This window comes from Callospermophilus lateralis, chromosome 18 (genome assembly GCF_048772815.1).
Source record: "Callospermophilus lateralis isolate mCalLat2 chromosome 18, mCalLat2.hap1, whole genome shotgun sequence".
NCBI lineage: Eukaryota > Metazoa > Chordata > Mammalia > Rodentia > Sciuridae > Callospermophilus > Callospermophilus lateralis.
Window position 1 is genome coordinate 1,934,615 of NC_135322.1, and position 19,169 is coordinate 1,953,783.

Genomic DNA, 19,169 nt, shown 5'->3' on the forward strand with positions numbered 1-19,169 from the left:
ACAGTCCATTTTAAATGCCCTCCCAGACACATACAGGCTTCTACTCCCCCCACCAAGTCTCCAGACTTTCCCCGACCCCCTGCAATAGCATGTAGACTACAGCAGGTGGTCCTCAGGGCTGGCTGTGACCCCCTGCAGACGTCAGAGGTGGGCCCGTTACCCTCAGAACCACAGAGGGTGAACTGGGTTGGAAACAGGGCCACGGTGGACGAACCGACTTCAGGTGAGGTCGTTCTGCAGTGTGCTGGGCCCCTACGCCACCAGGTGGGTGTCTTTACTACAAGGGGCACATTCAGACCCAGAGGAGGGGAGAATGCCACTGAGAAGCCCAAGCAGCCAAGGAGCAGAAGTCAGTGGAGACAGAGGGATCTGCCGCAAGGCCTCCCAAGGAAGGGACCCTGCCCACGTCTCCCCTCTGGCAGCCGGGCCCCCGGGACTGAGACGCCAACCTCCCTGGTCTGAGCCACTCAGTTGGTGGCACTGTGTTCTGGCAGCCCCAGGAAACCAAAGCAGTGTTACCCTCAGCTGAGCAGAGAGGACCAGACAGGGAGGATGACGGGGCCTAACACTTGTTATGAGAGCCCCAAAGGAGAGGAGAGTGAACGTGGGACAGAAGAAGCAGCAGATGGGTCCCTGCCCCAATGTGCAAAACTACTCCTACATGAAAGCACAGTGAATATGGAGACAAGGAATCCTAGAGAAAGAAGAAAAATGAGCAAAACTTAAGGACTCATCCCTCAGGATCCGGGCTCCCTTCTCCCCAAGTACCCATGAGTCCCGACCTTTTAAACCTGCCCTCCCGAGCGAGGGCCAGTCTGAACCTACACAACTGGCCCCTGACTCTTTCAGTGGCACATCCACAGATTCCCATGATCAAACCACCCTCAAAAACTGACCTTCTCTCTGTAACCGACAGCCATTTTCACCTCCAGTCTGCACAGGAGGAGAGGGCTTCCCTGAATGTTGAGGTCTGGGAGCGTCCCTGTGGGCTTACACTTTGGGTTCCTCCACCAACTGGGAAAAGCAGGTATGAATAAAATGTGCCCTTCCCACACCCTCAAGCCTGTGGCTTTCCCCACAGTTCAGCTCAGCAGCGGATGAGGCCTGGGCAGTGACCACTGATTTGTCTGGCACTTCTCAGTATCTCTGAGGTCGGGGGACCGCCCCCAGCCACGGCTCCTCGGGCAGCTATGGCTGTATCCCCAAACTGACTGTGCATGCCCCACCCTACAGAAAAGGACCCTCCATACCCTGAGTCCACTTTGGCTGCTGGTCCCTGACCAGCAGTAGGGAATCCTTCACTGGTGCTGGAGGCTCTTCTTTCTGACCCCCTCCCCGTAACCCTGGCCACCTTCCCCCCACTCGCCCCTTCCCCATGCCCTGCAGACCTCCAGATCAGAGACCCCTTTGCCATTTTGTCCCTGCAATCCAACACGGGACTTTAGATTCTCCAGGGAGGTAAGACTCCATCCGTCCATCTGTCTGGTCTCCACAGATTGGTACCAGGCTCGAGACCCCGCCTTTTGGCCCACTAGAACGCCGGCGTCCCCCCACCAGTGAAGTTAGGGTGAAGACATTCCCCCATTTCCTGGTGGGTTCGTGTCCAACTCGGTGTCAGAAAGAATCCGGGAGACCCTTGGGTTTCAATGGGATCACACCCCAGTCACGCCTCCCAACGTGGGAGTCCGTCAGTCAGTTCCACAGGACCCCCTTGGGGTTGTCTCAGTCGTAATTTTAAAACCCTTTACTCCCAAACTGTACTGAAACTCAAACACTTCATTGAGCTCAGCACTCACAAGTTGGGCCACAATATATACTAGATAATCTGCACAAATGGCCCAAATATGGAGCCTTTGATCAAGAAAGTCTACAAAAATTTTAAAAACTTGGTTTTGGCAGATGGTGTGAGGTCCTAGGCCTCATTCTATTCCTCCAAGGCCTCATTATACAAATCTTGTCCCACTTTGCAATTAATTCTTTAGGGACTCACAATTTTCTTTCTCATTTACAGTCCCAGAAATAGCAGATGAACCCCCTCCTTACAGATCCTGGGGGGTTCATCTGTCCCCCAAATTCCCCACCCCCCAGCCCCACTGCTCCCACAGCTGACCCCCCATCCCCCCCATCAGATCCACCTCCCGCACACAAGTTCACCCTCTTCCCTGCCATCCCCTACCCGCACAGGGTCTAAAAATCTCCCTAACCCTAACCCTAACCCTAACCCTCTCTGGGAGGTGGCAGGGGCTGAAGGTTATGGTACGGGTCCATGTTCCCTCCTCCATGACCGACATGTCCCATATGGAGAACACACCTGGAAAGAGTTTGCCCATCTGACTCAGGCCTGCCCTGACTTGGGCAGGTAAATACTATATGTGAACATCCACCCTGACCCATGGTGACGATCACGCCGACCTCCTAAGTGGCCCAAACCCCTGGTGTCCATCCAGCAGCCGATGATGCTACCCCAGCATCCCAGCAGTTGGACCTGATTGGACTTATCAGCCTCCAAGACCGGGTGGGGGGTGGGGGGGTGTCATTAGACCTCAACACAGGTCAGTTGCCTCCTTGAAGGAATGACAAAAAATTCTCACACCCAAGTTAACTGGAAAGAGAGAAAGGAAATTATCCAGGGACCCGATAAGAATCTCACTTTATTTTTGGCCCCACTTAACTCAGGTTGTCACCAAATATACAAATTTGGACGTGAACAGTCCTTCGGCAGTCTCTTTCTCCACTTAACTTTATCAGTGGGTCTGCACCTGACTTCTACAAGAGACTCAGAGAGCTAGAAAGGGGCCTTGAGTCTCCTCAGCAGTTACTTTTAGATACAGCTCTCCAAGTTTTTAATAATTGGGAAGATGAGGCCAAAAGGAGAGAAACTTTTTTTTTTTTTTTTTTTTGGTACGGGATTAAACTCTCAGGGGCGCTCAACAACCAGGAGCCACGTCCCCAGCCCTATTTTGTATTCCATTTAGAGACAGGGTCTCACCGAGTTGCTTAGTGCCTGGCTGTTTCTAAGACTGGCTTTGAACTCATGAACTCCGGATCCTTCTGCCTCAGCCTCCAGAGCCACTGGAATGACAGGCAGGCGCCACCACATCAGCTCCTGGCCTCCGCTATCCAGAGCCCAAGGAAAGCCCCTATGGCTCAGGGTTCCACCAGACCCCTTAATATCTCCATGGCTCATGGCCCCACCAATATACCTCCCAGACCCTGCTTCTGATGTGGGCAAAATGGACACTGGGCAAAAGCCTGCCCCCCCTCCAGACCCTGAACCAACAGTGGACAATGAGGACACTGGAAGGTGGAATGTCCCCAGGGAAGGACAACCCCCATCCCCCGCCACGTGCAGCCACCCGATTCCCAGGTCCCCTTCATGGAGTTCTTGGGATAAGGGGCCAGGCTCTATTGCCACCTCAGATGGCGCATCCGAGGAGCCCCAGGTCACAGGGATGGTGAATGGCCATGCGGTCTCATTTGTGGTCAATACTGGGTAAGCCGTTTACTCTTAAATAGTGGTATGGATAGGCTTTCAAACCAAATACCCCAGTTATGAGGGCTTCAGGGCCTCTGCGTATCTACACAGACACCCGCCCTGGCTTTGCACATCTGAATCTCTTTCACTTCCCCTTCCTTTGTGGTGGTACCAAGTTGCCCCATCCCTCTACAAGTCCACATTTCCTCCACAAGTTACAAGCCTCCATTATCATTCCCCCTTTAAAATCCACTACCATCCTTTCAGTACACTCTGGCCCGGACAGATCCCTTGCTCCCTAAGCCTCCCAACTGTCCTTTACTTGCTGGGATTGACCCCATAATCTGGGATACTTCTTAACCTAAAATAGCGACACCCGTTACCAGGTTCACATCCAACTGAGAGACCCTGCCCATATCCTTTAACCCTCTTAACCCTCAAAGGTTTGAAGCCCATCATCTCCTGTTGACTATAGGCCAAACTCCTCAGACCAAGTCACTCACCTCATAACCTCCCCATTCTCAGAAGTAAAGAAACCCAATGGCCAATTCCAGCTAGTACAGAACTTCAGAAAAATCCACGAGGCCACTGTTCCCACACACGATGCAGTACCCAACCCCTACACCCTTTTATCTCATCTCCCAGCCTCCGTCACACATTTCTCAATTTTAGACCTGAAAGTTGCCTTCTTTGCTTTTCCCCTCTGTCCTGCCTCATGCCCACTTCTCACCTTTACCTGGACAGTCCCAGACACTAAGTACTCGCAGCAACTTACCTGGACCTTTCCCCGCAGGGCTTCTGAGATAGGCCCCCTTCCCTAGAGTACTCTGCACATCACACCAGCATCCTAACTCCCGGCCTCCTGGGGGTACCGGTTTCTCTACCTAAGGCCCAGCTCTGCTCCCCAGGGAACAACACTTAGGTGTCCTATGCACCCCCACCTCCCTTACCATACCCCTAGAAAGACATTCTCCTACTGACCACCAAAAGGGACACGCTGTCCCTCTTGGGCCTCTTTAACTATTTTTGCATCTGGGTTCCCAAATTCTCCCTCCTAGCCCAATCCCTCCATGAAGCTGGGAAAGGGAACCTTTCAGATCCTCTTCCACGTCCGGGTTCCTTCTTCTTCCTCTACCACTTCTACTCTCCAGGATTCTCTTCTCACTCCTCAACTCTACATTCACCAAACCCCAACAAGCCTTCTTTCCTGGCACGTCACTCCACTGGGAACACAGACACCCCCGGGGGAGTTGAGACTCCCCAGCCTTGCATTCCCACACCAACAACTACACTTACTTTACCCAGGCCGCCCCAGAGCCTGAAGGGTTTAGCCACAGCACTCTCCAGATCCGGAGGCAACAGAATTTGCATATCAACCCTTTGCTCTCCTCACTCCACACCCCCTCCCGGATATCCCTTCCCCCCACCCAGAGTCCAATTATGGCCCGCCAAACTCCTGAATCCCCTAGGGACCTTCCAGCAAGGCTCCTCCCTAAACCTGTTCCTCTTCTCCCAAGAACAACAACAAAAAAAAACCCCTCTGCTCCGGTGATTTCTCACTCTTCTCCCTTCCCACATCATGGATCAGCACGTACCCCATTCCCCAGGCTGGTTCACAGATGGGAGCTCCCAGAAACAGTGGCCTTCCCTTGAAGGTTAGGCTGTAACTCCAGGACAAGGTCCTGCAGATTCTCCTTTCATCCTCACCCAGATCTCAGGGTTCTCTCCCTGACCCCCAGGACCACAGCCGAGCAAGCCGAGTTGGTGGCCCTCACCAGAACTCTACCAGGAGCCAGGGATAGAGCAGTCAAGATTCTTGACTGATTCCAAACACACACGATATCATTCGTCCCAAGTCTTCATGTGGAGAGAAAGGGGCTTCCTAACTCAGGAAGCCCAGTTCTTAACACCTGTAACGTAAAACATTTGATAGAAGCAGCACTTTTACCCCATAAGGTAGCGACCTTACACTGTAAAGGGCGTCAGAATAAATTAATTTCCTTGGGGAACCAGGAAGCGGACAGGCTTGCTAAGAAAATTGCTGTCTGGCCACCACCCCCAGACAGTTTTATATTCCACACCTACAAAACTCCAGCTTCCCCCTGATGAGACCAAGGCCCCCTTGTCTTATCTCCGTCAGTTATTCCAGCCGGACACGCACTCTCTCCAAATACTCCTCAAGAATGGATGAAACCCGCCCCTTCAGATTTACAGCACCTCCAGCAAATTTCCCAATCGTGCACAACCTGTCTGGAGACCACCCCCACTTCCCACACCCCGGGCTAGAGGGGTCCTTCCAGCCGTGGACTGGCAACTTGACTCCACACACCTGCCACGCGGCAGCGGCGAGCGGCACTTGCAGTCATTACTTGGAGGCCTACATGGATCATGCCCAGCATCAACTACAAGCAGTTCACTCAGTTCTCACTAGTTAAGCACAGCAAGCGCGTCACACCACCCCAGGGTAACCACGCGCCCAAAGTACCTCCGGTGGCACGCGACTTCTCTGAGCCAAAGAGCTGGCGTGGCCGTCCTGTCTTTGTCTGGTGGTTCTCTCTGGCCCTCGGCTAGAGGTCGTCAGAGAGTGGCGGAGTGGCGGAGTCCGGTTTAAATACCAAGCGGGTGCTCCTGGGTCTTGTCCTCAGGTAACAGGCGTCTAGAGGCTTTGACCTGTCCCTGTGTCCTTGACACTCCCAGTCTTCTTTTTCCTCCTCCCAGTCTTCTTTCCCTAAACTCCCCTCCCTGATTTCTCACTAATCCCATTTCTGAGTCACCTCTCCAAAAGCCCCCAGGTCGTGCGGATGGGCATGACCACAGCCTTCCACAGGAGCCCCCTGTGTTTCTCCTTCCCTAGCAAAGCAGCAGACTTTCTTTTTTCCCGTTTGTCAAAACCGTGTCCTCGTTATTTGACTGGCATTGGGGACAAGGCTTGGGTAATGTTTTATTTCACCCAAGTGTCGCTCTGTCTGTTTCTAGGTGATGGTCCTCATCAATGATGTCCAGACACGGCCAAGTCGTGCCTGTGGTCATGTTCCTTCCATGCCACCCGTAAGAAGGACCAAGTATCTTCTAGCCACGTAGACACCTTTACTGGATGGGTTGAAGCCCCTTTCTAACTAACAATACGAGGCCTTCGACGCTCGCAGCCTTTCTTTCCCGGGAAATAATTCCACCCTTTGATTTAACTGCCTTCCTCCAGTCCACAATGGCCTCAAGTTTACTTCCTCTATTCCTCAAGAACTGGCTAAAATTCTAACTATAAAATAGAACCTCCCACATTGCCCGCCATCCACAATCTTCAGGATTGAAGGCAACCTTAACCACAGTCATCCTTAGACCTCCACTTAGATTGAATTAGGCTCCTCCCTTTGGCCCTCCTCTGGATCTAAGCACTACCCCCAAAGCCCCTGAGAACTTCTTTATGGGCGAGCCCTCCTCCCACACACCATTCAACCTCCATCACCTAGCATTCCTCCCCAGGTCCTCCCGGAAGCCCCTCCCGGCTCACCTAAGGGCTGCCCTTGGGAAGTATGCCCACACCCATCTGCCCCAGCCCCCCACCCCTTCTGGGCCCCTCCTCCTATCACCAGCGGAGATTCAGTTCACCTCTCCCCATCCCAACTTGTAGCCCCCTACTGGAAAAGGGGAAGTGCCCCTTTGAGGTCCTTCTAACCACTCCCCTGCATTACCTTCCCTCTGCCACTCCTGGCAGCTGCTGCGCCTCACACCCACAATCCCTAATCTCCCTTTCTCAGCCCTCCTTTCCCCTTCTCTTACCAGCGCTGATCAAATTCATGGTGTTCACCCTCACCCCCTTCATCTTTCTCCTTCTCAAGCGTGAGACCTCATTTGGGATCTTTGGCTTCAAGGGACATTCGTTGACTTAACCCCCACCCAAATTTCTTTCTTCTCCGTTTCCTGCATATCTTCTTTAACTTCCCAAAGAGCCACGCTGGACCTGCAACAAGCTCATCACCTCAGTGAGGATCCTGCAGGTGAAAATGTTAACGCCTGGAACCTGGGAGACACACCCCAGGCCCCGGGACAGGTGAGGAAAGCAGCAGAAATAATCAGGCAGAATGGAGGACGAGGGGTGACCACTCTCACTCCCACTAACACATTCCTCAGGCTGGTCTTGGTGGAGAACCTAGGGTTTCAGGACGGGGATGATCTCATGGGGGACGGTTTCACAGTCCAACTCCACTATTTACCGGCCCAAGGAAGAGTCATCAGCTCCAGCCCTGAGAATGGACCTTGGGCCAATTCAGGACACGGTATGGAAAACAGGTCTAACTCAGGAGCCTTAATGACCTTGAGAATGTCACCCATCTCAGTATTTCCTTTCTTAAGGAGTCCCATCTCACAGCAGGTGTATTAGATCCCTGTTTTATTGTCTGGATCCATTAAAATACAACACAATGCCTCACAAAGTATATGTCACCTGAAAGGTGAAAACTGCCTGTTACAATGTTACCAGTCGACCACATGGTAGAGTCCAGGACAAGCCCCTATGGTACTCAGAAGGCCAGTAGCCAGAGGGCTCCCTGTGAAATGAACCATGGCAGGAAACACCTTCAGTAGCATTTATGCAAGAGGTGCTACTTTAAAACTTTAAAAACTTTAAAAAAACAGAGGAATCACTTCACCTGACGGCTGAGGGCTGGCCTTGTTACCCTGGCTGGGACGGTCACCTCGGCATCTACTGCCTCTGCACCCCCTGCAGTGGTGGCACTGCACCAGCAGGGGCGGACGACCCGCTTCCTCCAACAATTTAGCGGTCCTCAGCTCAAAGCAGCTGGATCTGAGCGACACCCTTTCAGAGTCAGCCATGAAGGGTTATAGAAAAGGACCCCAGGGGCTCGGGATGCTCTGGAGGCAGGGCTTCGGGTTCTCCTTAGCTTCCAGAGGGCCTTGCTTGCTCCCCTCTGGATCGTGGGCTGGGGCCCTAACCCTAACCTTCCCCTCCCCTCGGGGCAGGTGGAGGCTGTTGGAGGGCCAGGCCTGGGCCCTGGGTTCTGGCAGCGGCACCGGGCACTGTGTGGGGTTGGTCTCTGACCCAGCCCCGCTGCGGTTCCTCCTGTGTGACGTCTGTGCCTGGCCAGGTGTGTCCTTCTGCAGATGCAGCTGGGATCCTTGCCACCAATGAGGTGACTGGGCTCGGGTCACTCTGTGCCCTGCAGTATGGCCAGCCCGCACAACTGACCACATGACTCCTGGCCTAAACCTCCACCCCAAGCCAGGGGCACAGTGTCCAGGGGAGCTGCACAGGGTGAACTGGGCCCCGATGGAGGGGGTGAGCATTTGCTGAGCCCTTCCCAGCTTATAGCACTTCTGTAACAGGAAAATACCACTAGAGTTCATAGTACTCATTCTAAGACATCCTTTCACTAGTTATAACTAAAAGTCAAATAAAGGGGGGGGGGGGTTGTAGCTTGGTGTTAAAACACTTGCCTAGAATGTGTGAGGCACTGGGTTGGGTTCTCAGCACCACATAAAAATTAACAAGTAGAATAAAGGCCCATCAAATCCTAAAAAATAAAAAATAATTTCAAATAGCCAAATAAGTAGGTTTGACATCTTCAAAACGACATTTAGCAATTTGCAACCTTCTTGAGAATGTTGAGCTGATGAGTCACTACTGCTCTTCCTCTTGCTGGGAAGCATCTGTGGATATGCAGGAACACTGCTGGAGCACCATCTTCAGCTTCTCCAGTTGCTCTTCCTCACACACTGGGTCACCTCTCGCCTCCCTGAGGTGCTAGACCAGGACGCAAGAAAAGACCACTGACTCCAATTAAAATCAAATTAAAGCAAGCTCATTATTTCAACCTGCCGGGCCGCCTCTCCCTCCCAAAACCGTGGGAACAAGACAGCACCCCAGCTTTCCTGCAGCCCAGCTTTAGAGCCCAGAAAGTTACACAAAGGGGTTACAGATAACAGAACTCTGAGGAACATGACACTCATGGCAGTTTACATTTTTGCTGGCCCCAACACCAGAATTTATGAGGACCATTAGAGCCTCAGAGAGGGTCGTTATCTGGCCAGGGAAAGCCAAGATGTGTGAGGCGTCACTACAGTTTCAGAGAGGGCTGCCCTCTGGTCAGAGAGCCAGGCAGGGGGGAGTTCAAGGCACGGGCAGGCATTCCAAGCAGGTTCAGAATTTGCGGTAATTTATAGTAAAGCCCAAATTATCTTTTCATGGCTTTGTGGCGAGATGGCTCCCAATTTTAAAAGAAGGTCAGGTTGGGGGGCTGGGGATGTGGCTCAAGTGGTAGCACACTCGCCTGGCGTGCATGCAGCCCGGGTTCGATCCTCAGCACCACGTACAAACAAAGATGTTGTGTCCACCGAGAACTAAAAAATAAATATTAAAAAAAAAAAAAGGAGAAAAGAAAAGGTCAGGTTGGGTCCCTCAGAGGTGCTCATGGGTGGCGCCCTGTGCAGGGCCCAGTGCGGGGCGCCCAGGCCTGTGCACTCCCAGGGCTCAATCAGGAATCCCCAGCGTGGACACCGAGGCAGCACAGAGAAGCCAGAATTAGACGGGCAGTCGGTGTAGATAGGTAAATAGAGTCAGGTCCAGGTCTGGTCAAGGAGGCCAGTTTTGAGTGAGTCTGGGAAGTTGGAGACTGTCCCCTGAGGGATCTTATCAAGAACCTGCCCGGCTCCAACCTGTTGCCAAGGTGACCCATCCCAGGAATTTCCCCTCTCTACAGGGAGCTATAGGGTTGTTAATGTGTCCTTGTCTGCTCCACCCCGCCCTTCCCCCTTCAGTCCACCTGTTCCCACCTGTTGGTCCTCCCACCGGCATTCCTGGGCCTAGTCACCTCTGCAGGAAGGAGAAAGATAAGGAGAGAAAGGAGAACAGAGGAACCCTGGGACCTAGAACAAGGGCAGAACACCTTGCCTCTGGGGACACGGGACACCAGCTAGGCCCCTCCTCCCTGGCAGAAGTCTGTTACCCCTTTTTAAATAAACCCTGCTTCATACACTTCAGCTGCTTCTTTGAGGTTCAGACTTCCACGTGTGGGACAGCAGGGCTCGTCACCAATAACCAGCAGTATCAACAGGGTATGCACCCGGGGACACAGCTGTGGCCAACCACCCTCAGGTCCCCAAACAGGCAGGGGGATCTGGCCCATGGGTCATAGCTTTCCAACACCTGACCAGAGGATAAGTGGCATGTATGTGATGTCCCAGTCACAGTGGGACACCGGGCTCGACAGGGCAGATACAGGGTCAATCAAGATCCCATTTGTCCCCTCCCAAGTTCAGTTGTACAACCTCCAAGCTGTACCAGACCCCCTGCTCACCTGCCCATGTAGCGCCTCTGACTAGACGGAGCAGCCTTCCCCCTTGACTTCTCATGGGGTCAAGTTTCCTGGGCATGTGGCAAGTAGCTCAAGGCCAAATAATGTCATGCTTCACCAAATCTGGCCCCGAGGGTCAGAGAACCAGCCACATCCCTGGTTTGTCCACCTTCCGCTCTAAAGACCAGTTTCATGATCTTCTCTTAGAGGACACCAGCGGTTTCTGGGGTTCTCCCCCACATCACTTACATGAGCTCAGAGGAGAAACTGTCATTTCTAGATGCTTGGTTGCAGCTTGGGTACTTCAATGAGTGATTTCTCACTCATCACCCTTGGGGGCACCCCCTGTCAGGTCTGAGGAGAAGGGAAGGCCTCTCCCCCACGCTGCAGAACAAGGCAGGACTGCGCAGGGGCTGCCCAGGAGCACACACCTGTAATCCCAGCTACTCAGGAGCCTGAGGCAGGAGAATGGCACCCGGAGGCCACACTGGGCATGAGTGAGACCCTGTCTCACCATAAACAATTAAGAAGCCTGAGGATGCAGCACAGTGGCAGAGTGACCTGGGGTCAACCCCAGTGCCCGGCCTACCACACAGCTAAGGAATGCCCACGTCTTGTGTCCAGGGCCATGACAGCCAGGCAGTTCCCAGGCTTGGGGTCAGCACCCACTAGTGAAGCAGGAGCTAGAAGGTGAGGTCCGCTTCAAGGCTGTGGGGTGAGAAGACAGGCCGGGAAGAGGGAGGCTGGGGGTCAGCACAGAGGCCAGCAGAGCCAGGGCAGGCTCCACCCTGCAGAGAGCAATGAGGCTTCCCATGGCTGAGGGCAGCTCGCCTCACAGCAGTCACCCAGGTCACCAGCTGCCTGACCTCCGGAGCATGGCACAAGTCACCCCAGGGCAGGTAGAAGGGTGGTGAGGCCCGAGCCTCAGGAGGAGCCCGGAGAGGAGGAGCAGGAGGGACCCAGGCCCCTCTGTGCTGAGGACACCCAGAGACCTAATCCTGCCTCCACTTGGACGCCTTTGGCCCACCCAGGGTCAGCCTGGGGCTCCTGTCCCCACATGGCTCTTCCTCCTGGCACAACCAGGGGTGCCCAGCAAACCTTCCTGTGCCCGGTTCCTCCTGGATCCAGAGCGCGTCTCTACTCTGGACCCAAGAACTGAACTCAGGACCAGCCAGCGTCTCTATGACCAGCCGTCCACTCAAGGAACCCAACACTCCTGGAGCAGGGTGCGCAAGGAGGGTCAAGAGCCTTCCTTGTTCAGACTGGCTGAAGGCAAGACAAGGCCCAGTCCCTACCACTCAGGGTCATCAAGTTGTGACAGTCACACTGAAACACGGGCAGTCATTAAACTAAGTGAAGTGCAGCTGAAGCAAAGGACCTTCTGCAAATCTCAAAAACCCGGTAAGGGGAAGAACCGACTCACACAGTGAGACGCTCTGGGGGAACACAGGGGTGCCCACAGTGCATCAACAGTCGCCAAGGTTCCTTGGCCCTAGGACATGCTAGACGCAGACGGCAGAAAGAGCACCAACCAACAGGAGCTCCGGCAGGAGGCTCAGGGGAAGCAGGGGTCAGGCACAGAGCCATGCTGGCTCCCTAATGGTCCTGGGGGAGGCTGGGGACTAGCTTCAGTCAGAAGCCCCAGGAATCCCAAGTCAGAACCTTGCTGTGGAACAGCTGATGCTCCTTAGGCTGCCAGGGGCCAGGTGAGACCAATTCCAAGGGGGCAAATCTGCAGCCCCTGGGTCTCTCCCACCAGGCATCCTGGGCCAATGGGAAGGGAGAAGCTCGCCGCCAATCACAGGCCCCAGAGCCTTCTTCTTCCAGTTGCAGCTGCCAGGCATCGAGGACCAATAGGAAGCCCCGGGTGGTGAGTGTCAGGCCTCTCCCTGCGCTTCTGCTCCACTCTTTCCTCACACTTGGGGTGTCTGCTTACTCGCCCTTCGTCCTGCCTTTCCCTTCGCCCACCAGCCCCCTCACTCCTGGCCCAGGTCTTGGGCTTTGGCCCACGAGGCAATCTGCAGTGCCCTGTTCCACCTCCTTTTAGGGAAACTCTGCCGACTTCCCATTGTTCTGAGCTTGCTCCTGCAGGTCCCCAGCCAGGCCACCCTGTGGTCACCTGGCTCTCGCTGGTGAGAAGACGAGTCACAGTGGAGGCTGAGACCCAGGAGGAAGAGTGGGGTGGGCTCTGAAGTGCAGACGGAGGTGAGGGTCCTGTCCAGCACCCGGGATTGCAGACCTGGGCGGGCGGTGGGTGCGTGTGCATTAATTCAGGACACCTGGGCACACCAGTGAGAGAGGAAGGCCAGCCTGGAGCCTGGGAGGGCAGGAGGCAGGGGAGGGCGGCTTGGACACCCAGGTCAGAGCCCTTTGTGAAGGCAGGTGTGCTCTCTGACCAGGGCAAAGAGACCTCGGGAACTGAGGTCAAGACCCACTGGCTCCCAGAGTGCTCATCTGGAAGATGAAATAACGAGTTCGGGGAGACCTTTCCCTACCAACCAAAGGGGATCCTTGCTATTTGTGTGGAGGTGAACTGTTTCCACCTGATGAAATGCACCCATGTCCCTCCCCGGTGCCTCACAGGGGCGAGGGAGGGCCCTGCGTGTGTTCAGCCGTGGCCAGCTGGTCCTGGCACGGTGGGCCCTGCTGTGAGGCCTGGTCCTTGGAGGAAGGCAGGCACCGGGGATGGGCCAGACCAGGGCTCTGCAGTTGAGGGACGCCAGGAGGGCCAGCTGCCCACAGGACCGGGAGAGGCAGGAAGGCTCCGCAGGTGGGGTGGGGTGGGGTTGGCCTGCTGACAGCTTTCCCTTGGGCACTTGGCCTCCGGGGCCTTGACCATCGAGGTCTGCTGATTCAGGCCACCTCTTGGTGGCCTTGGCTATGGCAGCCTAGGGAACCAGGGTGCTGTTTCTTCACTTACAAATCTGCTGGGAGGAGAAGGGAGCCTGACAGCCAGTCTCTGGCCCTCACCCGAGGCCCCAGCATGACGTTTGCCCTGCGGCTTTCACTCTGCTTCAGTGGGTGTCCTGCTCCTTGAATGCAGTGTGTGCACGTGGCACCAGGTACCCCAAAACTCCCCTGAACCCCTGCACCCACGCCCTGCAGGTGCTCTGGTCTGGTCATCAGTGTTCCACCCACCACCTCAGCCCAGCAACCTCAGGACATCCACTCACACTCTCCCACCTACATAAGCAGTTTACCCTCAGGTTGACGACAGTAAAAACAAATTTAAAAATTTGTTTTCACAAGAGAATTAACTCTTGATTGAATTCTCAAGTGCACTCTTTGGTTTTCAGTATTCCACCTCAGTTGAAGGGAGCAGTGTGTGCCTGTGTTTAAAAGGGCGGAGAGAGCGTGTGTGTTTCTGGGAAAATAAAGGGACTTTAACTGTGGACCCACCTTGCAGAAGGTGTTTGAGCCAGAGTCTTGTTGGAGGGTACCATTTCTTTTACATGTTACAACAAATAGCTTTCAAAACATGACACACAGAAGCAGAAGAGGAAGCTTGTTCTTTTCCACGAATTCGTGTGTTTTACCACAGTTGTCAGCTGGACTGACTGGAGGTGGCCGCCATCTGCTGTGAGGCCGTCCAGGTGTGTGGCCATCGCTTTCTTTCCTGGGGGGTTGCACCTGGCTTTTTTCTCATCCCACCTCGTAGGGCTTCTCACCTTTTTGTCTTCACGGAGTTGACCGACTTCGCGTCCTGTATCTGTGTTTCTTAAGACGGGGGGTTGGGTGTAGGGGCCCTTGATCCCTAAGCCACGTCCCAGTCCTTTTTTTTAATATTATTTAAATTTTGAGACCATGTCTTGCCATGTGGCTGAGGCTGGCCTCCAACTTGAAACCGTGCTGCCTGAGCCCCCTAGTCATGGGGACGACAGGCGTGGCCACCGTGCCCAGCTCATGTTTAATGTCCCTGGGAGCACTCTGTCCTGATGTTCCTTGTTCTGTGCCTGTGTGATCTGCTCCTGGAACTTCAAGCTCCTGCCGCAGGCCACTGTGGCTTCCTGACCCGGCTCGGGCTGTTCCCTGGATGCATGAGTAAAGGTCACTTCAGCTCAGGACTGTGTACCCCATTTTCTTGGGCCACATCCTTAGAGCAAAGTCCTGGCCTCTGGCACCTTCTCCTCATTCCGCAGTTGACTCTGGACGTGAATTAGCCACAGCATCCGTGTGGTCAGGTGTTGAAACCTGCTCCTGGGGTCAGTTCATGGCGGATGGACGAGCCCTCTGTCATGATGTGTTCTGCAGCTGCTCCAGCAGTGGTGCCCAGAGGAAGGTCTGCCGTGTCTGCAGGCTCCCCGTTGCCTTTGTGAGGCTGGTTCCTGGTGCAGTCCGTGCAGTGTCCTGGGTACCTGTGCACCTCCTAGGCCTCCCGCCAGCCCTGAGAGCAGGTGTGCCTGGGCCACGTGACTGTCCTCGGGAAAGGCACAGTTTCCCTCCTGTGCACCGGGGTCTCCTGGCCTCTGCATCCATGCTGGTGTTCATGGGCGGCTCCTGGTCGGGAGCTCGCAGGGTGAGGGGTGGCGCGGGGCAGAATCCCCATGCTTCCTCTTCCTCTCTGGGGCGTCGCTGTCTGACGCCTCCTGAAGCGTGTGTGTTTCTGTCTGCTCAGAGCTCGGTCTCCCTGGACCAGGGAGACCCTTGTGTTGTGCATTGACCACTAAGAGATTCCACCTGCATGTTTTGGTTTCCTATTTATTCCATCTGTTCCATGACCCTGTTCCATCCTCGATGGCTGTTTTCTGGATGTTAGTTTTTCCTTCTATTTGCTTTGGCAGATAAAAGCTCTTCGGTTATATCTGAATTCTAGCATCTGTTTGGGGTTTATTGGAAATTGCTGTCAGATGTCTACTTTGATCATCTTCCCAGAGAGGAAGGCTGGGCCCTTGATATTCTGGTACTCCTCTTCAGGTTTCCCTCCCTCCCTTCCTTCCTTCCTTCCTTCCTTCCTTCCAATTAGGCATACCTGACAGCAGAATGCATTTTGATTCATCGTATCAAGTGCAGCAGGACTTTTCATTTCTCTGGTTGTACACAACAGAGCGTCCCACCACATGTGCAGTCCTACGTGTACCTGGGTGAGGATGTCATCTCATGCCACCACCTTTCCTGCCCCATGTCCCCTCCCTTCCCTCCTCTTTCCCCAATCCCAGTTCCTCCATTCTCCCATGCCCCACCCCCATCCATGATCAGCATCCACGTATTCAGTTTGGGGATTGACTTACTAAGCTTAGCTTGATACTCTCCAACTCCATCCACTTACCTGCAAATGCCATCGAGTTATTCTTTTTACTGCTGAGGAACATTCCACTGTGTCTATGTACCACAGTCTCTTTATCCATCCATCTACTGAAGGGCATCTAGGTGGGCTCCACAGTTTAGCTGTGGTGAACTGTGGTCCTATGAACATTGTGGGTGTGTTACTATAGGATGCTGATTTTAAGTCCTTTGGGGGGTGTAGACAGAGGAGTGGGATAGCTGGGACAAATGGTGGTTCCATTGCAAGTTTCCTAAGGAGTCTCCATACTGCTTTCCAGATTGGCTGCACCAATTTGCAGTCCCACCAGCAGTGTGTGAGTGTACATTTTCCCCACCCTCCAGCCAACACTTATTGATTTATTGTTGTCTGTATTCTTGATAGCTGCCATTCTGACTGGAGTGGGATGAAATCTCAGAGTACTTTTGCATTTCTCTAATTACTAGAGATGGACATTTTTTCATGTGTTTGTTGATGGAATGTACAGCTTCTTCTCAGAAGCATCTGTGCAACTCCTCAGCGCACTCATTGATTGGGTTTGGGGTGTTGAGATTTCTGAGTTCTTTACGTATCCTGAGATCAGTGCTCTATCTGATGTGCATGGGGCAAAATGTGCTCCCAGATGTGGGCTTTCTCTCTCACTCTTTCACTGACAAGAAGCTTTATAGTGTAAGTCCACCCCATTGATGGATTTTGATTGTATTCTCCTCCTCAGGTTTTCACACTGGCACGGTGATGAATTTCAATTCCGTCTCGTACCTCACCAGACTCCAAAAGGAATTTGTTCCTTCCCTAGGCCTCTGAGTTTTCCTAAAGGTCATCTTCTGACAGCGTCTAGAAGTCGTTAGGGTGTGAATCTGCTGTTGGAAAGAGCCTCATGTGTCTGCAGGTTTCTCATCCTCCTGCTCACACTCGTCTCCACTAACCTCTGACACCTTCACCTTCTTGGGCTTCTAATGGCATCCTCCCTGTGTCTTGGATCATCATCTGTGCTGAATGTGCACCTTGTAGTAAAGACGCCCACCTGTGTGGCTTAGGGGCCCAGCACACTGCAGAATGACCTCACCTGAAGTCGGTTCGTCCACCGTGGCCCTGTTTCCAACCCAGTTCACCCTCGGTGGTTCTGAGGGTAACAGCGCCGGTCAGGGCTCTGGTTAGACTTGAATCAGCAACTTCCAGCACTTTCCATGACTGGCTGCTTTCTCCAGCAGCTGGTCAATCCTCTGTCCGTCTAAGTGCACCACTGATTGGGGAACGTCCTCCTCCTCCTGACCACCACTGTGGAAAGCGTCCAGGTTTTTCTTGTCTTTAATGTCTTTGTTTCCCTAGAATGAGGCTCAGTGTGGACGTGTTGATGCTCCTGAGCTCCCTGAGGAGCAGATGCAGGTGTCCCATCAGTTAATGGAGGTTCCAGGAGGCATCTTCCCACATGCTCCGCGGCATACAGGAAGCTGCATCCCAGTAAACCCATTGTCAGTGGCAGACGCACTCAGGCCCCAGAATGCCACCAGAACCACAGCCCAGCCGACCTGCAGCAGGTGGGAGCCCTGGCCGGCAGGTGACTAGCTCAGCTAACACAAAGCCAGGCTGGGAATGCAGTGGTCAATGCCTCTCCTCAGGGGCTGCACCCTGCAGGGAAACCAGAATGACCTAGTGATGGTGGGGCAGGGACTCCTGCGAGGACGCTGCCGAGTCAGGGGCCAAGTGCTGCTTCTTCTGTCCCACGTTCACTCTCCTCTCCTTTGGGGCTCTCATAACAAGTGTTAGGCCCCGTCATCCTCCCTGTCTGGTCCTCTCTGCTCAGCTGAGGGTAACACTACCTTGGTTTCCTGGGGCTGCCAGAACACAGTGCCACCAACTGAGTGGCTCAGACCAGGGAGGTTGGTGTCTCAGTCCCGGGGGCCCGGCTGCCAGAGGGGAGACGTGGGCAGGGTCCCTTCCTTGGGAGGCCTTGCGGCAGATCCCTCTGTCTCCACTGACTTCTGCTCCTTGGCTGCTTGGGCTTCTCAGTGCCATTCTCCCCTCCTCTGGGTCTGAATGTGCCCCTTGTAGTAAAGACGCCCACCTGGTGGCGTAGGGGCCCAGCACACTGCAGAACGACCTCACCTGAACTCGGTTCGTCCACCGTGGCCCTGTTTCCAACCCAGTTCACCCTCTGTGGTTCTGAGGGTAACGGGCCCACCTCTGACGTCTGCAGGGGGTCACAGCCAGCCCTGAGGACCACCTGCTGTAGTCTACATGCTATTGCAGGGGGTCGGGGAAAGTCTGGAGACTTGGTGGGGGGGGGTAGAAGCCTGTATGTGTCTGGGAGGGCATTTAAAATGCGACTGTGGCAATCTGAACCCCCTGTAAAGAGGGCCCCGGACCGGAGCAGGAGGCCCGGCACCAGGATCGCAGGTCTCGGCACAGAGTGCCAGCAGGATTCTTGTCCAAAGTGGGTGGCTCTCAAACAGGGGCTTCCTCAGAATCCACTGCAGGACTAACACAGGGCTGGGAACCACGCCCTGGGAACTCAGCAGGTCCAGGGGGAACCAGGACCCAGCTGGTGCCGATGTTGCTTGGAGGGCCTCGCAGAGAATCTTGGCTTTGGGCCTGTTTCTTGGGGGCCTAAAGATTCATCCTTGTGCCTTGACTCAAGGTGTCACTCAAAGCAGGTTTCTTAGAAGCCCTGACTTCAGAGCCCGTGAAGGGCACCTTTGTGTAATAGTGTTCTCATTCTGTGTATGGCTTCGTGTTTCCCCCTCCTTTTCTAACCTTTAATGCTATTAAGATCTATTTATTCATTTTTCTAAATCACCTAGTCTACTATTTGGGGGAGATGCTGCCTAATGGTCACACCTGAATGAAATTCCACTCCTATTCACGGTATCATTGAATTATCGGCACCTGACTTTGTTGCGTTTTTGATGAATAAGATGGTCTGTTTTCAGCCTTTCTTGTGGTGTTAGGAATGCTTTATGACTCGGGGAATAGTCAGTTGCTGCGAATGAGGTGTGTGTGCTTGAAGAGGGCTCCGTTGTGTGTAGGATTCTGCAGATGTCCCTGGGAAGACGTGCGACTTGAAACCTACGTCTACCACCCACACACCTATATCAATAAGGATGGTTTCTCCCTAGGTTTCTAGACT

At 54.0% G+C, this 19,169-nt stretch overlaps 1 protein-coding gene across 1 annotated transcript in view; it reads left to right on the top strand.

The window, feature by feature from the left end:
• Positions 1-5,863: 5,863 nt before the first annotated feature.
• Positions 5,864-19,169, top strand: part of LOC143384173 (NACHT, LRR and PYD domains-containing protein 4-like) — a 30,392-nt gene continuing 17,086 nt past the window's right edge. The window contains exons 1-3 of the mRNA XM_076839222.2: positions 5,864-5,939; positions 7,256-7,312; positions 7,421-7,523. Of these exons, the coding sequence (XP_076695337.2) occupies positions 5,864-5,939; positions 7,256-7,312; positions 7,421-7,523 (236 nt within the window). The remainder of the gene's footprint in view (positions 5,940-7,255; positions 7,313-7,420; positions 7,524-19,169) is intronic.